This window comes from Pungitius pungitius, chromosome 3 (genome assembly GCF_949316345.1).
Source record: "Pungitius pungitius chromosome 3, fPunPun2.1, whole genome shotgun sequence".
Lineage (NCBI taxonomy): Eukaryota > Metazoa > Chordata > Actinopteri > Perciformes > Gasterosteidae > Pungitius > Pungitius pungitius.
The window spans coordinates 24,361,238-24,388,272 of NC_084902.1; the positions used below are offsets into that span (position 1 = coordinate 24,361,238).

Genomic DNA, 27,035 nt, shown 5'->3' on the forward strand with positions numbered 1-27,035 from the left:
AACGCTTAGTACGTTGATATTCAGATTTAATAAGGGATGTTGGTAGAGCACTGTTTTCCTGGAATGCATTTCATTATATAGATCTTCTGGCATTGAACTATTTTTTTTTTACTAGGTTGTTTTACAATTATTTACTTTGCCTTTACACTAATACTGTGCTAGAATAAATCAGTATGGGGCGGTACAAGTTTTATTATAGGTTATTACGGTTAGGCCTGGGCGCCTGAAGTAGTTTTAATAAACACAACCAAATTGCATACAGCAGAATAGAAAACCATCCCAGCAGCTTAAATGGTAGTAAAAAAATTTAAAAAAACTTTTCTTGCCAGTTAAATTGACCTCGACAATATGCTTCTTACATATGTAATGTACAAATACCTTTAGTAGCAAATTAATACTTTCCTTGCAGAAGCATTTCTAAAATCTAATTAAAAACTACTAAAGAATGACATCACACTGTAAATTACTTCTGATTTTATTCAATGGAAAAAAAAGACCTTCAGGAAAATACAGTGATTCCCATAGTACACACAGAGGACATAAATTAGAGGGGCATGGCAGAGAGAGACGCATATAGGGGAACATGTCACCTGGCACCTGGGTGGTGTAAAACATTTGATCCACGCTGCCACACAGCAAGGGGCACACTGTGCACACTATGCAGGGTGTAGAGGAATCAGTGAAACCACACTCTAGACTTGTGTGATTCATAATGCGAGCAAAGGTGGAATATTCCTGTGCACAAACGTCTAAATGATAGTACAAAAAGGGAAAAATACAAAATACAAAACAGGGGAAAACTGCCCTCAAAATAAACCATAAATATTCATATTGATGCACATTGGTTTAACAAAACAATTGCTTCTGTAAACATTTTCAACATAAGGTGTGCATTACAATTTAAAAACCACTGCAGTCGCATACTTATCTGAAGGATTACATAATAAAAATTGCAGAAACAAGACTAAAAACTAAGTCAGAGTTAAAAATATGCCGCTTAGTTCACGCCGTCTGAAGTGGTTTTGTAACACTGCCATTAGAACGTGACTTTCTTTGCTTTTCACAGGTGATCAGGACAGTGAAAGCTTTTCATTCCCATGTTCTGCAGCGCTCAGCAGGTCCCACCTTGGACAGTGAAGGCACCACTTTTACTGAGAGCAGGGTCAAAGAGTTGAAGTTTAGGCGGGAGGAAGGGGTGAAAGTCCCGTAATATAGTTTTTTTTTTTCATTCACACAAAACACACAGCTGCAAAATTGACTCTATATTTTAACAGTGGTTATGAGGCGGTCTAACATCAAGTGACAAAGTCTTTCATTGCCATTCGGGTTAAAAGAGGATGAGAGGAAGAAGAGTGAAACCAAAAGGGTTCCATTCTGGGATGGAAAAATGATCCAGTTAAAAGGTTGCCTCTTCAATCTAGACTTGACTGAAAATAAAAAACACACTAATCGCCTGTCTGAAGCCCAAAATGGCAATAAAAGAAGGTCCAATGTTGAGTCATATGGCTGATTCAGACTCAAGTGTTCCTACAGTACATGGATACCAAACGTCACTTTTAACTTGACAAAACCTGCCATGGATTTTGAGCTGTTTTAATCCGCTGGAGACCTTTCTAAGGCAACTGCTCAGCTACGCATTAAGCTACCGTCTCCTTCAAAATACAGTTGGATGATTGTAGATGTGAGATTCAAACGTGGTGCAGGCGGAGGACAATCGGCTGATCACGGTGTCCTCCCCGTTACTGGAGTGTGATGTTCAAAGCGTCTTCTCAGCCCCCCCATGGTCTATGCACACTTCCCTTACCATCACTTCTGCCCACTGGCCTCAATGCTACCTTAATGGCCACCTGCTGATTCTGCATGTCTAATTCACAGTTTATCCTAGCGCTTCTCCTGACTGATGTGGAAAATCCACCCGGTAATGTGTCTCACATCGCTTTGTCCATTTGAGGTTTTGTTTGCTAGTTGACATATTTCCAGTTGATGTCAAATTGAGCCGGAGAGAAGAGCCTCACCATTTGGAAAGTAGAAAAAATGACAGCTCAATGATGAATACGGTGAATTTTTTCTTTAAAGCTCATCTAAAAGGTGTGTCCTTAATTCCTTACGTTTTCTTTATGTGCAGCACGTTACCCACAAAATATACAGTGTATGGAAAAACTGGAACTAAATCTGGTTGATAACACTAAAGTGACATGCTGTCATAAACAGGGCTTCTTCTGTCCGACATAACCTACAATATGTGAGGCAATGTGGTAAAAGTCCAGATAGTGTCTGTAAAACCTGGGAGAGTCTGACGCCTACAAGGTAGATGTAGTTAGTATGTACACACTGATATCCAGTACCCTGTATTTAATGGATATATCAAGAAGGTCCCTTACAAAAAAATCTTCACTTTAAGGAAGAAAAGGCAAAAAAAGTGAAGATACAGAGGCAGATTTACATGTCAAGCGTTATAATATGTGGCTGTGGGCTCGTGTCAATTGGCATGCTTGACGTGGAAATCTACCGTTGTGGGAATAGGGACAGTTTCCCCTCAGCGGGACCCGGACTAAACTACAGCTACAAACGGCTCCACTCGAGGTGTGCACATACAAGTATTTGCCTTCTTTGATACAGTGACAGCTGCGTTTAGCCTCTTATTGCCCCTTCAGTCGTTCACATGCTCAGTGTTTCCGCCATTCACATAAACACGATGCAAAGTTTTACTATGACACAAAGATTTACCGTCAACAAGCAACAGATCTGAGGGAGAGGAGGAGGGGATCGGCTCAAAGGATGGGGTGAAGGGAAAACCTGGAGGCTCGGGGGAGGGAGGGGGGTTTCTGTTGTTGTAATATAGTTTACTAGTACACTCAGTGGACACTAACAGAACGCACCACCTCGCCCCCACCCACACGCACACACAAGCCTGCCCCCAGCCTCTTTTCTATGGGTACAGTCCAATCCGTTGTTTTCGCGGGCAGCGATGACTATGGTGAATTCTTTTCACCTTTTTTATCGTCTCCGGTCATAGTCACAATCGTCATCCGTTTGTCACTGCTTAGGTATGGTCGTCGTGTTGGCTGGCGTGGCGGTTGTACGTCGCCTACCAGCTCATGAGGGAGGTGCGTCCCAGGGTCATGAAGTACACCTGGCTGGCACCTCCGGCGCGCACAGAGGCAAAGAAGACCTGACAGACAGGGGGAGAAGGGCGAAAATCACTTACAGTAACTTAGAATATAAAGAGAAAAAAGCAGAAAGGATGAACGAAAGAGTTATGTTCTCACCTTGTCATTCCTCTCACACAGGAACTTGAGTCTCTGGGCTCTCTTGTGCATGAAAACGCCATCCAGGTGGCCTGTTTCCACAGAGCGGATCTCTATGGCCTTCTCACCCCAGCCCATGATCTGGTTCGACCTAATGTAGGCTGCTCAGACACAGAGGGAGATAACAGAAGGCGATGAGATAAAGCTTCCCCAGCTAGCACTCGTTGTGCACTACAAAGTCTTTAAAAAGGGCCCCACTTACCCACTGAGGTGGGCATTTCGCCCCACTGCAGCACCACGTCCTTGGTGATGCGCCCGTAGGTGTTGACGTAGACGCCCTCGTCCTCGTAACACACCAGCAGCTCGATGCCATCAGTGTTGGGCAAAATGATGATGGCATGGCACTGAATGCTGGTCTGGATCTGAGGGAGGAAAAAGGAGAAGAATGAGAGTTAAGAGACTGAAGAGCGTGAAACACAAAAGGGTAAGGTCAGAATCAGGCTTACATGTGTGGGCAGGTAGATGTCGTAGACGGCTCCGGAGTCCACATCCACGGCGTGAAAGCCTGAACACGAGCCATAGATGACCTTTAACCTCTGACCTTCCTCCACCGTCAGGTCAACCAGCAGAGGCTTGTGCACCAGATCCCCGAAAGACTACAGGAAACATGGGAGGAAAATGTTAGCCAGGTCATTGTTGGTCTTTGGGGAGGGGGGGGGGTTTGGGGAGGGGTGTAACTATTCTTGCAGAATGACGATGCTTACCTTAAAGGCCATGAATTTGTGGTAGGGTTTGGGGGCCCAGGCGTACACCTCCACCGCGTTCTTTAAGGCCAGCACCAAGAACTTAATCCTCTCATATTTCACTGCAAGGAAAAAGAGTCATTTGTGAGTTATACAATGGCCTCACGTCGATTGTTCATTCAAGGTTAGAACCTTGAATGAACAAATACGTTATTCATTCGAGGATCAGAAATCTTTGGGGACGTACCAACTTTGTAGTGGACGCAACCCTCCAGGTCGCCCACATTAACCCAACCTTGCTTCTTCTCCACCTCGGGGTCATTGTGCAAAATCTTGTTCCTCAGCCATGACAGGTAGTACACTCGCAGCTTGTTCTTTTTACCTGAATGGAGGAAGAGATAGATGAGAAATGTCACACACCCTCTTATCCATTAAAACAAAATTTATCCTTGTTCGATAGCCAAATTCAGCAGAGGCGCTGTACCCGAAATGGTGACCAGCACGTTGAGTCCCTCCAGAACATCCATCTGCTGGATGCGTCGCCTGTTGATCAGAGGGTAGACCTTCCCCTGGCCGCTCCGGTCCAGCAGCATCAGGCCGCTCTCCGTTCCCACCAGCAGGTTCACTCCTTGAATAATCAGAGAGAAGAAAATAAACACATGAAATAAATAATAGTTCGATGAATGCCATAGTAGAATAATTAGGTGTCACAAGCGATTCCTCCCCCCCTTTCACTGAAGCACACTCACCCCAGAGCGCGGCGCACAGGATCTCAGAGTTGAATCTCTTCTTGTACTTGCGAATCTCCGGCGTGTCGCTCGGCGGGCGCGTGTTGACTGGGTTGACGTTGACCACGGAGCCTTTGCGGGACGGGTCGGCCCTCAGCGGGTCTGCGAGCCTTCCGTCCGGCCCAAACGCTGCTGGAGGGACCACACAGAGGTCAACGATGATGCCATTGTGTATTTAAGTGATTATTGGACAGCGTGGTGCCATGTCTGTTACTATTCAGCCATCTCTTCAGTTCACTCCTTTAGTTATTACAATCAGGAGGACATGGGGACTGAAGCGGACTACGTACAGCAGTTTTTAATTACCGAGCCACTACAAACACATACCCATGTTGTTGAGGGCGCTGCCGCTGGATGGAGAGATCTGTAGAAGACGAGGGTCAATGAAGGGAGTGAAGGAGGAGGAAGACTTGTGTTTGGACATGGAGTTGCTTTCTGACTGGGACTGAATGAGATTGAAAGACAAAGATTAAAAGTGGATATTCCAACTTTTCCTGAATCTGCATAGAAAAGTAATTTGTGGAGAAAACTGTAATCATTTACAATGGATACAGAAATAGAACAGTCTAACAATCAGGCCTGTGTGCCAAAATTGTAACACTGATTTGTAATTTATAAAACTTACTGAATGTTTAACAATAGCAACAGGCCTTGAGTTACATTTCTACCTCTCGGAGCTCATAAAACAGTGTTACTATGTTAAATCAAACAACATTTCTGTGACAAAAACCACAGGAAAAACATAATTGCCACTGAAACTCAAAAGGTGTGACTAAATTAAATGCAAAAAAAAGAAGAAAAAAAAGATGACGTGCAGTTTGGAAGCCAACAGGGACAGACTTGTTTGTGAGAGGGAAAACAGCGACAAGACAAAATGTGTTGATGGAAGTGAGAAACGGTTTACATGCTGAAGTGTGAAGAAAGAGCTGCTCATATTGAAGCAAACAGGAAGATCGTAATTCCACCACCAGAGATGTGTGTTGTTAGCAATGCATGAGTCACACCATGAAAAAGGCTTTAATCTGTGACAACATACATAAAAAATAAATGGGATTTTCTCTCTGTATGTAGGCCATGTGTGCTTGAGGACATGCAGTCCAATGTTCAAAATCTAAATATATGATCCCGTTTGCCCTCTACCATCACACCAGACATGCCAACACCTCACACTGCTAGAATTACTCAAAGTGGACAATGTACTGCTGAAAGGTGCTTGTTCATATTTCGCCCCAAGAAGCTCCAGTTTAGTTTCCTCAATGCCATGACCATGCTCTACCACCAGGAGGCACAAGTGTTAGCAGGGACACAGTGCGATGCCCTGAATTCCAGGATGAAAGGAGGTTTGCAGATCAGAGGAGTCAGCCAAGCCACAAGAGGGCAAAGTAGAGCCACAGTGAAGGCAGGAGCACACAGAAGGGCCTCGGCGTGGAGGCCTGGAGAGGCTCCCACCGGCAATCAAGGACTGGACTGGACGGCGGGCGTGTACAGGCTTTGAGATGGAAACCCGTCTGCTGCAGTGGCAAATAATACGCAATCCTGGTCTGAATAACTACTTAAAAATTAGCTTTTGCTAAAAATGTAAAAACGTACAATGGAACACTTCTTGTCTAAGTAGCGTTGGAGCGGCTGTTTGAGTTGACCTGCTGTGCCGCATGTCAAAGCCTGTACCGCCCTGCAACAGTCCATTCCTCAGTCACTTGTCTCGTCGATGTAGAGGATGACATACCTCTATGCCAGTGAGCTCGTCCAGGGGGTTCTGTGGGGGCATGGCGGGACTGGCATAGCTAGATGATGATGTGAAGGAGGAAGATGAGGGAGAGGAAGGGATGGTTGTGGAAGAGGAAGGGGAGTGATGGCTCTGCTGGATAAGGTCTGGTAGGTGGTGTATGCGGCCGGCAAAGCCGTTTTTCTCTGCCAGGCCGTGGCTGTGGGTTTGGGGCTGGCCGTGCACGTGGCCGAGGCCGGCTGAGGCGAGATTGACCAACTGCTTAAGGTCAACGGTGCTCTGGAAGCAAGAACAGGCACACTTGGGCTTGAGCAAGCAGGCAGAGAGACGTACGACTGGCTGCTAGTCTGCTGCTTGGTATCATGATATACTAGAGACCATCACTGCTGTGCATGTCGCGTTAAATACAAGCTAGAACAATCTGAGGTATTCGATCTGTGTGAAGTGAGAAGCAGCAATGTCTGTAATAACTAAAACTTAAAAAACAGCATGGTAATATAGTCACACGGCAGAAATGGTAGAGAATGTGGGGATGAACACCGGACAAAAAAAGATGAAAAGGACATTTCTAAAAATGAAAAAATGAAAAAAAATGTTTACAAGCAGAAATGTGCCTTTCACTTTTATGCAAAGAAGCAGTTAATCTATTCTCCCCCTTCTTACCTGTCTGATGACCAGCGTTCCATCCTTGGAAGGCGTGACGGCTTGGTCGCTCTCAGAGTCTTCCAGAAGCATGGTCTTAGCCGACTCTGTCTCCCCGTTGCTCAGCCTCCTGCGGAAGCCATGGGAATATCTGATGTCCGTAACCAGACCAGTGTTAACACGCATGCAGAAAGAAAGCCATGCAGCACTTGTGAGGTGACGGCATATGGTTTTATTGCAAAGAATGCGACAGACAGCAAGGACAGCGGAGTAAACATATTCATTGCAGCTCTACCTACCCAGCCCTGGAATCCTCGGCCCCCGAGGTCGACTCCTCTCCCGCCTCCTGGTCCACCTCCTCATCATCTTCCTCGTCTGTGGTGCCCGAGTCCTCGCTTGAGGAGGAATAGTCTGTGACCTTGTGGGGGGGCCTCACGTCGTCTACCGCGCGAAGCTCCTTAGCCAGAGCTGTCAGATCCTAAGAGGAACAATAAGGAAGTCATGAGTGTTATCTAGGCAAAACTCAGGTTTTTAGAATAATACAAAGTTTGTGCACCGACCAAATAAAGAAAAGCTCTGTGCTCTGCATGTGTTATAACCACGTTTCCCTGAGCTTCTTCCATGCAGACTCTGCTATGACTGTAGTCTTGTAATGTGTGTGGCAAGCAAAAAGAGGGAGGGACACTTCCAGGCATGCTCAACAAAGCAAATGTGCCATATTTGATCAAACTACAAAGCAAGTTGAGAGCAGAAGCAACTCTGGGAGGTACGAGGTAACATGAGGAATGTGGTTGCATTCAAATGAGGTTGCATTCAAATCCAGACGTGGGGAAGCTGCTGTGGAGGGTTAACCCGTTCTTGGGCCATTTGTCGATTACAAGCTATAAAGTGATAGAACTGTGCAGCCACGGGGAAAGACTAAAGCGGAGGGCAAACAAATCACAGGCACATTGCACGGTATAAAGTGACAGAGGTAAGACTTATTGCATTAATCATCACAAAGGAGAGATGGCTCTTTTATCACAACCTGTTACCACAGAATGCAATGAATGGAGCCATGGTGCAAGCGCAGCAGAGGTGTGATTGTGTAATCTCGTTCAATATGCTTACCGCATCACCCTAAGAGGTTCCCCAACAATCACGAACCATCGGATTCATGAGCAGTTGCACCAGGTGATTGAATAATTAAAGTAGTAAAAAATGGAGAAAAACACAAAACAGTTTTCACCCATTCACATATAAACAACTTCAATCGGCACTTGAGCAAAAGTGGACTTACAGCTGGTCGAGTAGGCCTGGCAAGGTTCTTTTCATCTTGCTTTTTGGGAACATTTTCAGGACGCTGGAGAGGCGATCCTTCAGATTTGGAGGAAGCTTTGAGGGAACAAAATGAGGTTGAGTTAATGAAGGGAAACAAGAGTGCTGGCTCTAAAAACAATCTTTAATTGCCCGTATAAAAAAACGTAGAAAGCGCACCGGAGTGTTGGAAGATAACACAGAAATGAGCAAGAACGGTGTTATGACAGTAATCACGATTATTTGCTGATAAGCAGTTGGTCGAGTTAGTGAAACGTAGCCGAGTACAGTACCAGGGGACTCACAGCGTGGTCGGAAGCGATCACCAGGGCTGGCCTGGGAGCTGGAGTTGGAGGAGCCAGAGGAGCTGCCGCTGCCCGGCCGGGGCTGCAGCTTTTCCACTCGGTCCCACAGCGGCCGCTGCTCCACGTTACTGTCATAAAGAACCACGCCACGTTAATGAGCACAGGCAGCACTCCCACAACACGCTCAAACTGTTTACATTTACAAACCACACTTCGGACACCCGAGGTCTTTTTACTCACCCTGCAGCGATCCTCGGTCCCACCTGGTTGCCGGGCTGTGACGGCAGAGGGGATTCTCTGCGCGCCAGTACTGGAGACCTAGATGTTGTCCTTACTGGGACCTGAAAGTTACAAATTAAGAAAAGATCCTCACATTGTGGCTGATTTTATGTGTAAAAAGATAATTAAATTCCTTCGATATGAAAAAAACAACAATTGAACGTAAATTGAAAAGTCAACATGAAAATGACGGACACAAGTTTTATGTAAAAAAAATATAAAAACATAACAGAAACCAAAGAAGAATAACCTGGTTAAACCAAATACTGCAGGGGCATGGACATCATCTTGTAAATAACAGTATGAAAACATCTCTCAACAACTGAACAAGGACAGCACCAGCAGCTCATACTACACACTGGTTTTCATATATTAAATCTGGTTATGGTCATTTAAAAAGCATGTATGTTGTTTGCATTCCGAACGCCGTTCAATGAGGATGCTCACGATACCCAAACAGGCAAACACAGACAGCATGATGAGTGAGGTGATTGACATGAAGAGGAAGTGAATGAGGGAGGCAAGGGGAGGAGGGGGCTGGGGATTAGGATGGGGTGGGGGGGCCCTCATCAGCTCCTTACCTTGGGAGGTACCTCCTCGCCGCAGGCCTGTTGTTCGGCCCTGGTAAGGGCCTGAGGGTGGTGGAGGGGAGGTTGGGGCTGGGGGTCAGTGCGTGCGGGCGATGGGTGGTGGTGATGGTGGGGGTCCTGGGAACGCAGGTGGAGCTGTGCAAAGTTAGAGGTCACGCCGGCGGGCTCGCTGAAGGACTGCGAGCGAGAGACCACGGGCGGAGGAGGAGGAAGAGGAGTGGGAGGTGAAGAAGAGGGGGCTGCGCTGTTGCTGCTTTTTAGAGCAGCCAGGTGGGACCACTGGACCTTTTAGGGGGGAGGGAGGAGGAAGGACAGGAGGAGGAGGAGGAGGAGGAGGTGAAACAAGCAGACAACACAGTGAGACATGAGGGAGGATGTGTGTGGTTTAGTGCTTGGATATAAAGCATAGACATGCATACTGCAGACAACGCACAACACGACACGATGGTGTGATTCACTGTCTGGGCTTTGGATTGATGCAACGGCTTAAAAGGAACAGCTCAACATCATGAGAAATTGTTTTATTTAGGTTGAGAATATCACTATCACCATTACATATGTAGATTCAAAGCTAAAACCACAGCTTCTGCTGATTAGGGTTAGGCACCTAAAACCGGTGCCAATATTCCTATTCGACCGGTACCTACCGGACCGAAACACAACAGATTTCAATGCTCTCTTTCGGTGCCTCGGCCAATTGAAATACTTTATCACACTACTCTGATGACTCCGTCCTGCTGTAGTGGTAAAATTGGAGGATGGTAAACAAGGAATTTTTTGATCAGACAGACCATGGCGCGATGGAACTTGACGCTGCTGTTGCTTCGCTCATTCAAAAGAAGGCACAAGTACACAAACTTGGAAGTGAGGGAGGAATAGAGCGTCAAGGAAGGAGAGGCATAGGCATAGGGTGGGGGTGAGTTACCTGAGGCTCCATGGGCCGGTGCATGGCGGAGGCCTCGGAGGAGGAGCCGCCATTGGAAAACGGTTCAGAGGAGCGGGGAGGCAGAGGGGGCTGCTTGGGAGGAGGGGCAGTCTGAGGGGAGCCCTGAATGTTCTTACGGTACCGTTCATCAGCCTGTGATGGGGGAAATTGTACGGGACAGAGAAGGAAGAAGGGTCAGGAGAAACACCTTGATGCTTGCCGCTTTGTCAACCATTGAGGTGTTTCCTGAATAAGAATCTGCTTTTTTTTAACGTTATTGTCCCCCAGGAGTCTTTGGACATATACAGAAATCTTTATACTTGATGGACAAACAACATCCGTTGACAATGACATTGAACATGCTCAAGGCAGCCGTACAGACACACGTGTGTGAGCACGGACAGAGGTGGAGACACGACTCGAGGGAGGGGGGGTCATCGTTAACGACGGAACAGCGCTGTTGATGCCTGGGTGCCCTGCATGTTAGTCTGGGCCTCAGCCCTCTGCATGCAACGGCCCTGATCCACACACACTGATAGTCATTAGAGCATCATTGAAGAACTTTGCCGCGGGCCACGCGAGACCCAGAGAAATTCCTAAAAACGTGTTGTTCTGTATTGTTTTACAAGGAAAAAAACAATCCAAGATGAGGAGTTCTTGGGAGTCGCATGACGATAGATAAAAGTGAAAAATGAAAGTGTGGATAACGGAAGAACAACAATTATTTGAAAATGGAGCCTTAAAGATGTTAATGGCAGCAAACGTAGAATCTTCTCATACTAATTAATATTATTCCTCTTGATTCGCCTGCTTTGAGAGAAAATGAAGACATGAAGAAACACCCTGACGGTTTTAGTAGTCAAGGAGACCAGAGCGAGTGCCAAGAGGGAGTGGAGGAGAACAGCTTCATTTTACTCCGGACATAAAAAGGCTTCCAGCCTGTGGGTTTCTCTTCTCTAATCCCCCTCCCTCACCCCGCAATCAAAGGATCCGGATGAGAGGGGCCTGGGTTGTAACAAATGAGCTATTGCTTTGGAATAACGCCACCGCACCCAAAACACAATGTGCCAATTAAATGTCAGTATTTTGGGGATGGAGAATTTTTTTAATCATTTTTCATTTATCATCTACTTATTATCTGCTCAGAACACCTCTGTTATAATTCTTGTTTTATTATTATTGTTGCTCAGGCTGTGAGGATAAGCAAGAAAAAGCCAGAAAGAGCAGGCAGCGGGGTAGGCACAGCCAACAAGGAGGTTCACCTCTCTAATGGGCGGAGGAGGATGACCGATGGATTCTGCGGGGCTATTGGTCTCCAAACATTCTGCCTGGGGAGGCTCAGAGTCAGAGGGGCTTTCGGTGTGGGGGGGTCTGGGAGAGTTTGAGAGCTGGCCGGGACAGGTTTCATCGCAGTCAGTCTCCTCCGGCGCTGCTGCCGGGGCCTTAGGGCCATCTGAGGGGACTGTCTGAAGGTCTCTGTCGAGGACCTGCGCTCGGGGGGTCACGGTGAGGACTCTGCCGGGGGGCATGGTGGAGGCCTGCTGATGTGCGCTACGATCTGAGGGGAGTTTGGTCTTGTTGCCGGGCGGCTGTTTGGATTCGTGCTGGAGCGACAGCAGGTAGGCCTGCTCCTGCTGCAGGCGCTTGTGGAGTCGCTCGGCCTTGCGCTGCTCCTCGAGCTCCCGCCACTTGAACTCCTATTGCAGAGCGTGTGGTTGATTTAAAGGGTTGAGAAGAGATGGAAGAGCTGGCAGTGGGCTCAGGCCCGTCAAACTGACTACAAATAAAAGCCATCCTCTGTGCAGTCAGCATTTGTGACTGTAGTGAAGAATACTCGGGAGAGACTGAATGAAATGCAAAGTTTGGGGCAAAGTTTTGATCAGGTTCACTTTACAAAATGCAAAAATGAAAACCTTTTACCACATGATATAAAAACACATAAAAACGTCTTCATCATGTATGCAATGAAACAATTTCATGAAATGAGGAAAAAATCAACTGAAATCAGTCTTTACAGAGAAAACCAGGGATGAATTTCAGTGGTTAGATGAAGTTGATTAACAAGTTCCTGTAAAATAGTTAATGTAACAGGCAACATGACATGCATGTGTGCAACTGACCAGCAGCATGGCCTGTTCACGGAGCAGCTGCTCCTGCAGCATCTCCAGGTGTCTCTGCTCCTCCTCTAGCTGACGCCTGATGTACTCCTATCAGCCAAAGAAAAGTAGCCAGTGTGAAATAATGCAAATACAATGTCCAGCTTTGTGTCCAGTAAGTGCTCTTATTTGATCCCACTGAAAATATCTAAGCCAAGCAGTCAAAATCTCATTTGGCTTACGGCTTACTGGCGATGTGGCCAGTGTCCCTCCTGGACATGGATCTACAGACAGTCTTTTGGTATGCGCCAAGACTCTCTTACCACTAGAAAATCTAAAAAACGGCCATAACATGCTGCCATTCGGCGTAGGATTGTTTTGTACCTGTTCACGATCATTCCTCCTCTTCTCATCGTCGGCCCGCCGGCGTTCCTCTTCTTCTTTACGTCGGCGGTCCATTTCTTCAATCCGCCTTTTGTCCTCTTGCTCGCGGCGACGCTGCTCACGCTCCTGCTGCCTCCTCATCTCCCGTTCACGCCGCTGTTGCTGTAGGTGGCCGAAGACAAAAGAGGTGTCAAGAAGTGCTAAAATAAAACACATTTTCTAGTATTACCAGTCTCATCTCTTCTTAGGTCAAAACGCAAAAAGAAAATCATCGAACCTCCTCCAGCCGCCTCCTCTGCTCCTTCTGTTGCTCAATGCGTTTCTGCCTCTCAGCCAGTAGTTGGCGTTTGTACTCTTCTTGCTCCCGCATCTGCTGCTCCTGGAGGAGCTGCTGGCGGCGCAGCGCCTCCGATCGCTCCTTGTTCTCCTGCTGCAGGCGGATGAAGTCACGCCGCAGGGTTGACTCACCTGGCACATTGACAATGGAGCTGCAGCATGGAAAAAATCCAGACATAGCAGTTAGAACAACTTTCTTTTTTTTTTTAAACCTTACACCTTTTAATTAGTAGGTAAACTAGTATTTAAGCATTACCTGGGCTCTCCCTCTTGTTCTGGGGGATCCTCTTCCTCCTCCTCACTGCCACTGTACTCGTACTCCGTCTCGTCTGCACACGATAAGAAATTATTGCTTTACTCAATTATTTTGTCGCATTTCTGTGATGGGGCAAAGCTGTTGGCAAAGAGACAGACGCACCTTTCTCCCCCCTCTTCTTCTTGGTACGGTCGATGTGGTCTTTGAGCTGGATGCGGACTTGCCTCTCGTTGGGCTGGTCTCGAATGAAGGGATGCTTCAGCAGCTGGTCTGTCGGGGGCCGCTGCGTGTAGTTCTTCACCAGGCAGCCCTCGATGAAACTGAAAAACTTTTTGGACCTGTGGAGAGAGAGCAGGGGAAAGAGACAACAGAAGGAGAGACGTTTCATGTCAGAGTGGGTCGTGGGTAAATAATACAGCCAACAGAGCAAAGAGCACATCCGGGGATCCTCAGTAAAACGGACTGTTCTGCAATCAAGCTCTTATAAGGAAGGACGGCAGCCTATGGTTTAATAGTGTAAATTGATGTTTATACGTGTGGACAGGCAGCATCAAACCTTTCATCACACATATACCATGAAAGGACTGATTTATGGGGCGCAGTACAATTCAATTATCATCAGGATTGCACCTGCTGGCATTAAGGTGGGGGGGGAGGTCATTTCACTTTCAGTAGAATTATTCAGACAATATAATGGCAAAACAATTTGCGTTTGGACTATTTGAATTATTTAATGCAAGAAGGATCTATAATAGTGTAGAGGCCATACCATACCACAAGGTATGTTACATTTTGGAACTAATTCATCAGCTCTAGTGGGTTCAGAGCAGCGCTCCAGGAGAAACTGAGCATGCAGAGCAGGTCTATCGCGTATGTTCAGCTCAACAGCAAAGCACAGAGGAAAAGGCCAATTCAAGCCCCTGAGGCTGCCTGGTTGGAGATAAAACCCCACTCCAATACTCGAGTAACCTATATATAAAATAATCCTGTGAATTAAAATAGGATTGGATAAGGATAGAAATGCACAAGGTACATCCTTTCTGTGCGGTACTCACCATTTTTTAGACTTGAGCCTGGGAGGAGGGTTTCTCGGGATGAGAAAGAGCGCACGCATTGGGTGCATGTCACAAAGTGCTGGAAGAAGACACACAAATTGGAGAATTAATAGGAATTCAAGAGACCGAACCGGAGGGAGAATGCTTATATAAAGAAAATCTGGCACTCACGTGGCGCTCCTTCAGCCATTTCAATCGCTGTGATTCCACAAGACCATAGATCGCTCTGCAGGAAAAGGTGGCAGGCGTTAATCGCGGGGTGCAACAAGCCTTTTACACAAAATTGCAATAACGTCAACGGCTCTTACTCTGTAATCGTATGTAGCATCTGGGTTCTCGTCACAGGCAATGACCTCGGGGGCCATCCAATAAGGGGTCCCAATGAAGGTGTTTCTCCTCCCCACCGTCCGATCGAGCTGAGCACTCACGCCAAAGTCGACTAGAGCGAGAAGAGTGACCAGAGTCAGCTTGTTGTCGTTCACCTTGGACAGTGGTCTGCAAACGCGTGGGGAAAAGATCTGTGCCGCCACTAACCTAGTTTGACCTCGGCGTTCTCCGTCAACAGAACGTTCTGCCCCTTGATGTCGCGGTGGATGACGTGGTGGGCGTGCAGGTGGGCCAAACCCTGAGGATGAGGAGGAGCAGAAACACAGGACATGAGTGTTACTGTGAGAGAGGAGACTAGGAGACTGGAGAGGACAGGAGCCTACCCTAAGGATCTCTCTGGAGATGTAGGCGATCCAGTCTTCCTTCAGCTGGTTTCCCTTGGTGTTCTTCACCAGGTCCGTGATAGAACCAGCTCCACAGAACTCCATCACCAACTACAGACGGGTACAAATCATCAGAGGATAAGCTGGTGGTATTTGAGGAAAAATAATAAGTTAAATACATGAGCCTTGTCCACATTCCCTAAATAAAAAGTTCATAAACCTCAAGAAAACCAAAAAGGGCAAGTTGCTGTAAGAAATAATCATGACAGTTATGTGTTTGTCATACACATATAAGTCAACCTTAATATCTGGAAGGATTTGAGGACTTACCCATAGCTGGTCGTCGTGTCCCGGGGGGCTCTTCTTAATGAAAGCGCCATAGTAGGTGGCTATGTTTCTATGATGGGAATACTTTTTCAGCATATTGATCTCCAGTTTAATTTCCTCCTCTTCATCCTAGACACAGATAAAACACACACACACATATTATAGAGCTATAAAAAGTCAAGAAGGTGTTGTCCTACCACTAGAAACACTTTAAGGAAACAATAATTACTGTGTTGCAAGGGCATTAAATTTGGAAAGGGCATTTGTCCTGGTTTGACATTTGATTCCAGATGAATTCACTTGCACTTGGGGGTCATGGCAAGGGCCACGCTCTGTGACAATGGGCTGGTTTTATTCCAGCCGGGCCAACAATGCAGAAGCAGTTGTCCGTCTACTGCCAAATGGTTCCTTTGTTTAGGGATTAATGATGCATGAGTTAGTCCAATAGTGAGCTGATGAGTACAGTAGCCATTATTGGGAATCCCTTGTATAAAATAAAAAAAAACTAAATGTACATTAGATCCATGGCAATTAGTATCAGGCAGACGTTAAGCTTAATGGAGCTGCTTAATGAAAAAAGCAAAGGATTTATTTACTTGCAAAACATGTAAATATTGTGCCTCGTTTTATGGAAGAGGGAAATGGATGCCCTGAAAACATCAAACACAATCTAAAAAACACAAAAAGACACACAAGCTGCGTACACACAGAACACCAAAGAGACAGAGGTGAATTTAAGAAAAGCCAATTCAACCTTTAGTTTACAGGCTTAGTTGGGAGGGGCCGTTATTGCAAGACAGAAGCTAACCTGTCCCGTATCACATCTTGATAACTAGAATAAAAAAGGTCAACTAGCTGCAGTGCTAACTTCCCGTTTGCACCCAATAGCAACTTGACAATGATTAACAGTGACACACTAATGGAACACATGCCGGGTTCTGCCCGCGAGTGCTTCGCTTTATGGTTACATGGCCTCTCCTATGGAAAGGACAGTGGGAGGACTGGGGTGGAGGGGGAGAGAAACTACAGCATGATCACTGCAAACCATGTCTCTTTATAGTAATAGTGATTTTACTCAATTTAAACAGTATGGTGGAATGAAGAAGAATTTGATTCTCTGGCTGCAAATTTGTTCACTCTGTCCTGAGCACTCATCACCTCCAGCAAAATTGCAGTTGGCTGCCTGTGCAGGCGGCCATACTGCTGCTGCATGACTCGTTTGAGTTGACGTAAGCCTTTCTGTTGTGCGCACCCCCTCGGCCCCACCCCTTCCCTTCCCTCCCGTCTCCTCCTCCCTCCCCTGCCGTGCAGCTGTTGGATTATCCCACTGCCGACTGCGAAGGGCCTCGCCGCCACAAGTCACAGGGTGAGGGAAAGACCGACACAATCACATGGTGATGTGAGAAGGAGGGAAGGTTGGTCAAATGATGGCACGGAGAACTTGAAGGGAAACAATACAGCAGGTCGCACAAAACATTCAACCCTTGAGCTCGAAGAGACACCTCAAGATGATGTCTTACAAGCAGTGATGCTATATTCTAATCTGACCACCGTTTTCAGTAACGAGTAATCTCGTTAGTATATCCAAATCAGATTAAAGTTACTTGTCCAAGTCACTGTGCGTAACTATTTTGTCATTAATAGTAAAATATATATTTGATTTAGTCACGTTTTCACCATGAGGGTCACGTCACGTGTATATACATAGACCTACCATGCAGCGACACAAAACAACAATGGAGGAGAGAGAGATGCGCATTTTCGACTTTGAAATACAATCACTATTTTGAGGATTTGTCAGCTAAAGATGGAAATATCAAGGTTCGTTATACACTCTGTGAGGGTGGCGACGACAAAGTGCTATCAAGCCAGTGTTTCCCCTACCATTATAACAGCGGGCATGCATCCGCCCCACCGCCGGAGTGCGCACGGCCCGCCGGGTGAAAGCCGCACCGACCCATTAGCCGGTTAGAACATCAGGTGCACAGCATGCGAGTGTTGGCATAACCAGTTGTCATTTTTATGTTGAGGCGGCTGGTGTTGTCGGCAGATTCTGAATGTAACTAATAAAGTAACTTTTAATAACTTACTTTTAGAATCAAGTAATCTGTAAAGTAACTAAGTTACTTTTTAAAGGAGTAATCAGTAGTCAGTAAACTGTGGCAACACTGATTACAAGTAGTAGTAGTGAAAGAAAATCTGCTTGTTTTGTTGTCTTTTCCAACATTGATATAATACCTTAACCCAAAAAGACAAAGACAAACATGATGTTGCCTTACAAGAACAAAGCCCAAATTGTCCAGTGAACTCTATACCAGGATGATTGGATGAGCTTTTTGATCATATATAGCCGAAGAATATAGGTGTCCATTTTTAGCTCGGAGGGCTGTATGGCAGCACAGAACAGAGCCTTTGAGGAGTGTTTAGATTTGAGAATGTGGAGCCGTGAAGAGAATGTGGGTCAGAGTGACACGGGATGGGCCGGCGTGCCTGTGGATGAGCCCGACAGCCGGGATGTGGGGGGGTGCAGACGCAATGCGGCCTCACTAAACCACAGGGAAGATGATCAGGTAACTGTAACAAGAAGAGTAAGACTACTTGCTTTCTCCTTGTGAGGTGTGTTTAAGATTAAGGGAAGCCAAGCCCAAAGGCAGGTACTTCCTCTGAAGGAGTGCCCAGGAGGAACTGCAGCCCAACATTTATTCATTATTGATTTTCCACTCATTTAATTGTAGTTTGGGCTATAAAATAGGATTAGCAGTCACAGTCACATTGACTCATCGAGGACTACCTGGAAAGGAGCCTTATCAGGATATCAATGCTGGAAACCATTTACAATGAATCATTCTATTGAGGTTGAGCCTCAGTGTGCACCTGTTTCACCCAAGAGCGGATCCGTTCTAATACCTACAGCGGCGTCCTGTCACACACACACACACACAAACATGGAGCGGGTTGAGCAATATTGCCTACGCCGGATACACATGATAACGCACTCGTGAGTCATCGTGACGCCGGCGTTTGAGAGTGACGGCAGCATGCAAGTCTGGGCACACAGGGCCCTCTGCTGCTGCATCAGTTGCCTCTTTCAGGGGTTTAGGTGAACGATGCCAGAGCATGTGGCGCTCGATGGTGACAAACGTGTCTTTGCGAGGGAAAGCGACGTGTTAGGTAAATCTCGTCGGTGACCTTAGACCTCACCTCAAAGCACGCCACAAGTGCGACTCATTTGTCTAAATTCAGCAGGCGAAGCCCGTAATTGGTGCACGGTGTCGTCCAACCTTAGTATTTCTGCGTGGGTGGTGTCCTCAGGAGGCCTTTGCTGCTACTCTCAGACCTCCTGCTTTGTGCTCCTGCATATGTGCGTTCTCTCATCTGCACTTGGGACCTCCCACGGCTGAGGGCAGGCTGCTGGCCGCCAAATGACGCACTTTGCTCAATAAGCATCATGTTGCCTCTATGATCCCCAACCCTGCCGTTTATTACGCCGTTACCATGAATACAACTGCACAACATTCGGCCTTACCTCTGTGACGTCCATGACTTTGATGGCAGCCAGCTGTCCAGTCTTGACATGTCGTCCCTGTGAAGAGACAAGAGACGAGGTGAGTATCCACTTATTGTACTCTTATTGAAACTACACACTTGTAGAGACTTTGGTTTTCAATATTGTAAATGCACCTGATGTTGCTTTAAAATCATTACCAGGCCTCGTAAGACCTTTCATCCAGGTGTTATATACTAATAACTGATCAATTACTTTTCCAGTGAAATTAAATGCGGTCATTGTAATTTTAATATCTTTGAGTTTTGGATTGCAATCGATTAGTGATTACAATCTCAAGATTGAGGCGTCCCACACAATAAATAAACCTATACAGTACAAACTGCTGACGAAGCTTTATAAACCCCAGCATTCCCAGACTCCTCTGCTCTCCTAACACCCTGCTGCCACTCCTACATTAACAAAGGACAAAAATAGAGGCCTCTGTACGACCCCTCCCTCCCACCTCCCATCCAGAGATAAAACAAGAGATTTTTGGGAACTGGTCCAGTCAGGGTATTCCCCTTCTAGCTCTTTGGGAGCTCAGTGCAGTGACAGTGCTGCTGAGTCTCCCCAATACACACATTGATGCGCTGGACAGACCTCATTCACGCTTACAGGATAAAATAAAGGCACATTCAAATACATGCACACACATGTTGACCCCCTCCCAAACAACCCCATCATCATCTTAGCCAGTGCATTCCATAGTCAATTGAAACTGTATGGATTATGACAATAACAGCCATGCAGGCTTAGGGGCCCCTCTCTTTTCACTGGGAAAGGGGAGGCCGTGGGGGTGGGGGGGGGGGACACTTTGCAATGCCTTTAATCCTCCTCACTTTTATCCCAGGGGACACCATTACAACAACAACAAAAAACTACTCCCCGTGCTCTAGCTGCTGCCTCTGGCGAATCCGGCTGCACTGGGTCAACTGGTCAAAGGTGTCACTAGGATGAGCTTGGTGTTGTAAAGACTTGTTTTGTTCTTAAGCAGAAAGTTGAAGAGGATGAATGAATTAGACACGTTCCATGAATGAAGCTTCCATTCTAAATTTAGTTCATAATTTTAGTCTTGACAAAGTATTTTTCTTGTTTGTTCATGTATCCTTCGCTTTAGAATTGTGCCCAACCACTGCCTTTTTCTGGTGAACACATAATAACGACAAAATTCGGAAATATTTGTAATTAATCATTCTTATTGGAGAGAACAGTAAAAACGCAAATTATCGATGAACATAAGTACTGGATTTCAGGCCTTTTAGGCCCAGCTGGGCGTGGCTGCGAAGGGGTTATCACTCAGCCCTCCCTGGCTTCCTTTACTCCTCTTAACCATGGCCAGATGTGTGACGTCCAGTTTAGCACTAAACTCCAGACAAACTCCACCCCAAAACAACATCTACCATTCTGTTTAAACTTCTGCGGGGACACAAATCATACCCAACGCTAGAAGACACTCAAAAATGCAACGCTCCAACCGACTACTCTGCTTACATACAGGGAAATGGGAATTATTTTACTGCTATTGCATTACTAATCGGCTGCTTGTGCACGTCGGCTCAAGATCGCCGTTGGAGAAACCAGCGATTCGTGTTTTAGGGTGGATTCTCACTAAGCAGTATCCTTTGACGGGCTGCCCGAGAAGGGGGAGTGAAGCACTCCTCCCCAAGGCTGGTTTCCTCTACATCGCAAATTGACCAGAGAAAAAAGGACCTCTCCCTCCCTACACTGTTCACATTAACAGAGATCAATCACATTTAGAAGCCATTTCAAAATGCCGGCTGGCTACCAAACCAGGTCGACCTACTTTACACCGGCGCCGAAATTCAGCGGCATGCTTTTGAACTAGCCATGTAGGTGCAACGCAAAGTCAGTTTCATATTATACGTTCACACAGCGAGGGAGGGTAAGGAGAGCTGCTGGGCGCCACGGTTTGGTTCTTCAAAAGGTCACTGGTGGAGCTGTAGGAGTGAGGGTCACGCGAAGATCTAAAAGGCGACATTCAAACTGGCAAGGGGGGTGGCCTGCGATGAAAGACATTGGCCGACATGTCATGATGGACGTCGTGAGTGCAGAGGAAAGAAATGATCAATCGGCAGTAAACAGTGGCACATCACTTCCAAGAACTGTAACCACCTCTCTGGGCTATTCCACCAGGTTTGATAGCGAAGACGGAGAAAGAAGTGGTGGTGGGACAGGATGGAGATTAACAGACAGGAAGTGAGGAGGGAGAGAAGTTTCAACTGAGCCCCAAACCAGAAGTCAGCTAATGTGACTGTATGTTTATCGATCCCAGTGCAGTGGCTGAGTGCTGTAAAGGATCAAAGCTGCTTGTGGAGAATTTGTGCAGGCCTTAAGAGGAATTCAAACATTACAATTAAAAGGGTGTATTAATCTGATAGAGCTGTTTGCGGGTTTTAAAAAGCAGTGAAAGATGTGTGGGGGATTCTAGACGTAAAAAACATGGCATGATCTCAATAAAATAACATACAAACTGATAGATGAGCTGTTTGCGTCGGAAACTGTTTTTGGCAGCATTTTGCGGTAATGAGAGCAAAGTTGTGTGGGTCTTAAAAAAAGAATTGGAATTAACCTCGTAGAAAACCCCTCATTTGGACTGAGCATAAGATGAGATCATCTTGTCCCAGCACATTAAAACAAGAAAAGAGCAGAGGAAATGTGGAGAGACAGGCAGGAGACAGCCAGAGCCTTTGTGACATTATACGCATGATGAGGTTCCTCAACGAGCTTCACACACACATGCAGACGGACAGACAGACACAGGGAGGTTTGTACACACGGCGTGGACAGTCAGGGGCTGCCGTGGGTCTTGTGACACCCATTAGGGCGAGGGTCACTGTGGGCGAGACAGGGGGACAAAAGAGATGCACACTGCCGGTGAGAGAGGAGGCAGAGCAGAGGAGCGCGTGCTCGCTTCGACTTGAGTTGAGTTGGAAATTATTCCGTGACGTGATTTTCAGCCATTTAGAAACAGGCACAAACAAATGTGACTCCTGGCCTGTGCACTGACACCACGTATGGGTTAAAGATAAAAGAGCGCAAGCGACACAATGTTAACAGCCAGGTGATGCATTCAACAAGCCCCATGTCCGCCCTCCAAGCTGAGTGTAGGCTCTTAGAGACTTTTATCTGCCACTCTGCCTGCTACAAGTCATGTGTTCATCCATTTCCTGCTGCTGCAGGAATTAGTAAAAATCAATGACTGGGGACCAATTTTTATCCTTTCATTATCTCCATCCACTTTTTAAATTACAGTCACCAAACAGATTCAATTTAAAAAACCAACGCATTGCTAAAAACTTAAGACGGTCTTTTGTGGAAACGCGCAAACCGCTAAATTGGACATCCCCAAGCGTTACATTTAATTGTATAGAAATATTAGGACGGTGCAAGGACCCGTTTCCCCTACACCGCCCGATGCTTCCTCTTCAATCACAACAGAAATAAAGAAACTGTGCATCCGATGTACTAAATACAGAATTTACTGTCAACACTGAAGAATGAGTTCATTGCTCAACTATTTGGAAAAAAAACTATTTGGGGATATCCTCAACGAAAACATTTTTTCCCTGTGTATAATCCAACATTGACCGCTATTGACCAATTTGCGATGTAATAATCTGTCAGTTTAGTCGTGCTTTGGCACATGACTGAGGCCGGATACTCCACAGGCCGTTGCGTTGTATTCCACAACTTCAACAAACATTGGGGGGGGGGGGGGGTGACTCGCTGCTTCGATCGCCCAGTGCTCTCAAAGCAAAAAGCTCGTATTGGGCATTCAACAGATATCTACATGCCTCCCTCCTCAGCTGCACCACGTGTGGCCATCAGGTGTAGATAACACCCCACCCCCCACACCGAGGAGAGAGCGCTTCTTGTCCTAGGGGCCACAGGGGCTAGGCTGCCCCTACGGCTGGAGGAGAAAAACAAAGGAAGGAGATGGAGGACAGAGCGCAGGAATAAAGTAGTAAGCTGCACCTGAAAGGGGTTGCTGGGGGAGGGTTGTCATTAGCATATGGTATCACCAAGTAAGCCCATGAGAAAAGCCTGGTAATTGTAGTGTCTGTGCATATGAAGAACAATAAAACTAATCTTTCCATGTTGTGGTTATTTAACCACACAAACTTGCTAGGGATTATCAGTGAGTCCATACAAATGGACCCGCCCAGGTCTATTCACCACAGATTTTAACCATTGGGGAAATACACACATGCATGCACATGAAACATGGGGAGGTTACAGTATTAAAATACAAGTGGCAGCGCCATGACATGCCCCATGGGGGCATAACGGGCGGGCAGGGGTGGTCAGCAGGGGCTCCACTGCCTGAGGCCTGACTATATATGGCCTTATTGTGGAGCAGAGGAAATCTTCCCCGCATACCACACACAATTTGAGGAATTATGTATTTTCCAATGTTATCATTTACTCTGTCTTTGCCTTTTTGTAATTCCTACACCGAGAGCGAGGCACCGGAGATAGTGTGCAGAGTGAGATGGTTCAGCGCCATCTGATAAGTAGCCAAGCGGGGAGAGACTCTGATTGAGAGCTTTGATTTTTCAAAGATTGTGGGTATAAACGTGTTATTATAAAACACGGTTGAGTGCATGTGGCAAAAACACTATCTTCCACTGATCAGTTACTTGGAACAAAAAGAAATACGGAGGTTTTCATAAATATCTGCTGGTTTAGAACACAAAATGATGTTTTAAAAAAATGGTATGGGTTGCAATCATTGTCTAGAACAAGGACAGTAGTTGGTGTTGAATATTTTTCTACAAAAATTCTATTTGGCAATTATTATTTAAATTCAGGATTTTATCCAAGAATAAGACTAAGATAAGACCAATCTGACCGAATATTCAAAGTGAAGGACTACTGCTTACCACGTATTATATAAGAAGCAGGGGAAACGCATCATAACATTAAGTCTGAGTTACTGAGAGCAGAAATGTTGCACATGAATAAATGCAATAACAGTGCTTATAGACTTTTGTTGTGGTATGCAACTTGAAAATCAATATTAAACCTGATCAGAAATTCTACTAATCTACTAATTCTTCTAATCTTAAAAATTACTCAAAGGGAATCACATTACACCACAAGGCAAAGAGGAGCCCAGTCACATTGTGTGACCTAAAAAAGGGCCTGGCAATGTGCGACCAAGTGCTTGACAAAGCAGAAAAAGGCCTCAGAGGGAGAAGAAACTCCGCCCCTTGTTGTCAGCTGGGGGGGCTCTCAGATCAGTTGGTGTTTAAAAAAAAAAAAAAAAAAAAAGGAGGAAAAACTCCAGACAAACTCCTCCTTTCTGTGGATCCAACTGACGGACGGGACTGAGAGCCCAAGGACAAACTCTGCTTTGTGAGAGTGGTGGGAAGTTTCTGACTGCAACTGGGCAGCTCAGCTCATATCAGTTCATATCAGTTAAAGCCCCCCCACTCCGCACCTCCCAGCCCAATTCCCTCCAGGCCACATGCTCATTCAACTGGATAAAATGACAGTCAATACAGTGACCGACAGCTGATCATCAAAAAGCAGGTTTTTTGAGGCCTACAGCGGGCTCAGACTCTGGTGCACACTGTTTTCTTTTGGGGGGATTGGGGGGCACTAATCTGTCAACCCACTCTTGCGTGAGCCACGTCCCCACGCAGCGACCCTTGTGGATAGAATTAGTATGGGAAATAGAGATAGAAAAAAGGTCCACCAGAAGAAACAAAGGAGAAAAAAAAACATCTGGTAGGAAGATAGCATGGCAGGCCTCGCTGCAGGCCAGGGCTGATTCCAGGTGTGGCAGTCGGAGGGGGGGGGCTAAATCTAGGCATACGGTTTTAGCTTGGTGATTTGAGGAGGAGGAGGTTGGGAGTTCACTGCACTGGGGAATTGAATGCAGGTCACTGGAGCATTGCGGGCTGTCAGATTTAAATACTCAGCTAAGCTTGCTGCTTAGCGCACAAGCAATTTGATGTGGTCTTTTTTCCGTTTCTTTTTTCCTCTATGTTCTTCTCCTGCTTCCTGCTACTGGAATCTAGACTCATCTATATGTCATCTTACACTGTAGCAGTGGGGGGGGGGGAAACAAAATGGAGCCTTTGCTAGCTGCAGCAATAACAACACAGGGATGCCCATCGCAACAGAACTGGGACAGATGTGCCTTCAATCCAAGGCCATCCCTCCATTAGACAACTGGACCACATCTTAGCCTGCCTCTCCCCCCTCATCAGCCGCGTCTTTCAACAGCAGCAATGCTCATTTTCAACAGACAAATGTGACACAGGGAGCAGATGGGCCAAAAACGGGGGTTCCCATCCAGTGAACCGGAAACAAAATAACTGATTCATTTTTTAATCAGAGGATATGAAATTGAAAAAAAATAGACAAGAAAGAGACAAGAAAGCTGCAAAGAGAGAGAGAGAGAGAGAGAGACCAGCTCAGCGCGATCTGACAGATATGGTTTCCCCCCCCCTTCGCCTCATCGCCTACTTTTCAGGACGACAGGTGAGGGAACGTTAGGGCAGGTCGATGCTTCAGACCGTCTGATTCACACCTTAAACACACACACACACACACACCTCAACGAACGGAGGTCAGACTGATACGTAAAACAAGCTAGCACTAGACTCGGCATTGCATTTTGTGCTTTCAGCCTAGTCATCCACGAGGTGGCCCGATAGCAACATCTGAAAAGGGATGGGGGTGGCGGGGGAAGGAGGTCGGGGGGGGGGGGGGGGTCGGGGGAGAGGGTTCTATTACTTTGTCCCCAGGTGTGATTAGTGGTAAAATAAACAAAAACACGATCTACCCCGCGCGAGCTCAGTGAAAAACGGGACAGGCCAACGCAACGCGTCTCACACCACCAACCTTGTATACTTGTCCATAGGTGCCATTTCCCACCACCTCCACCAATTCGAATATCCCGGCTGGATCCTGGAAAAAGAACGAGACAGAAAGGCGATTCAGAGTGAATACATGTCGATGTTATTTCGGTTTAGGTCATTTCATACGAAACGTTGTCCCGTGCGAGCCAGCTGTTGCGCCCCGGTCTACCCTACATGCCAAAAAAATGCATCTCGAACAAAGGAAAAGCAGACACTGGCAACACCTCGCTACGGCTCAACGGTCATTTTTTTTCTTCTCTCCGATACTTTCGACTCGAGCCACAACGAGCATTTTATCGGAGGCCGTTTTAAACTCGCTCTCGTTTGTCGGACCGTGTCTTCAAACCGAACGAAGGTGGAAAAAATGAAGGCAAAATAACCGTTAAAAAAAGAGAAACATCGGCTCGGTTCGGGGCAGCACTCACCCGCAGTGAAGCCAAGTCGATGTCTACCAGACTTTTAGCCGGAGAGTCGTTCGCCATCTTTCAAATAAAAACAGTCCCCCCACCTAGTGCGTTCAGGAAACAATATTTCGCCGCTGTATCATTTGCGGGGGCCTTCGGCGGATGAAACAGACAAGAGGCCGGTGCGTAATTCCTCTCCGTGGGCTCTGCTTGTGAGCAGTGGGTGCTGGGGCTCCTCGCTACTCCATGTTGAGGTGGCACCAGCGGGCTCCCTGTCCGCTCTCTCGCTCTCCCTGCTCCTGCCACTAACGTCAAGCTCCGCTCAAACCTTACGCTTCCGCCTCAGTTTCAAAATAAAATTGAGAATTGATATCTGTCTAGCACAAATCTGTATAATTACTTTTTAGGTGTGTCATATTGTATCCTTACATGATCCAATTGTGTCTTGTTTTTTGTAATATACATGGCTATATTATATAACCTGA

General features: G+C 46.4%; 1 protein-coding gene across 11 annotated transcripts; it reads right to left on the reverse strand.

Moving 5' to 3' along the window:
- Positions 1–457: 457 nt before the first annotated feature.
- On the reverse strand, positions 458–26,882 carry LOC119212561 (mitogen-activated protein kinase kinase kinase kinase 4-like). 11 transcript variants are annotated; one of them, XM_062561377.1, is made up of 32 exons: positions 26,572–26,882; positions 26,130–26,195; positions 19,233–19,289; positions 15,710–15,835; positions 15,380–15,490; positions 15,204–15,294; positions 14,978–15,108; positions 14,841–14,895; positions 14,670–14,748; positions 13,777–13,952; positions 13,615–13,687; positions 13,300–13,510; positions 13,023–13,184; positions 12,663–12,749; positions 11,805–12,239; positions 10,543–10,695; positions 9,609–9,902; positions 8,989–9,089; positions 8,737–8,876; positions 8,427–8,521; positions 7,447–7,625; positions 7,169–7,298; positions 6,506–6,784; positions 5,107–5,224; positions 4,741–4,911; positions 4,476–4,619; positions 4,239–4,373; positions 4,013–4,113; positions 3,755–3,904; positions 3,511–3,670; positions 3,270–3,409; positions 458–3,172 (listed from the first exon to the last, which is right to left on the reverse strand). In XM_062561377.1, the coding sequence occupies exons 1-32, from the start codon at positions 26,626–26,628 to the stop codon at positions 3,089–3,091; spliced, it is 4,491 nt and encodes a 1,496-aa protein (XP_062417361.1). In that variant the 5' UTR covers positions 26,629–26,882; the 3' UTR covers positions 458–3,088. The 11 variants fall into 11 exon arrangements, with proteins under 11 accessions (XP_062417361.1, XP_037319452.2, XP_062417355.1 ...); XM_037463555.2 differs by lacking the exon at positions 11,805–12,239 and having other exon boundaries at positions 8,749–8,876; positions 26,572–26,881; XM_062561371.1 differs by lacking the exon at positions 11,805–12,239 and having other exon boundaries at positions 4,741–4,908; positions 26,572–26,881.
- Positions 26,883–27,035: the final 153 nt, after the last annotated feature.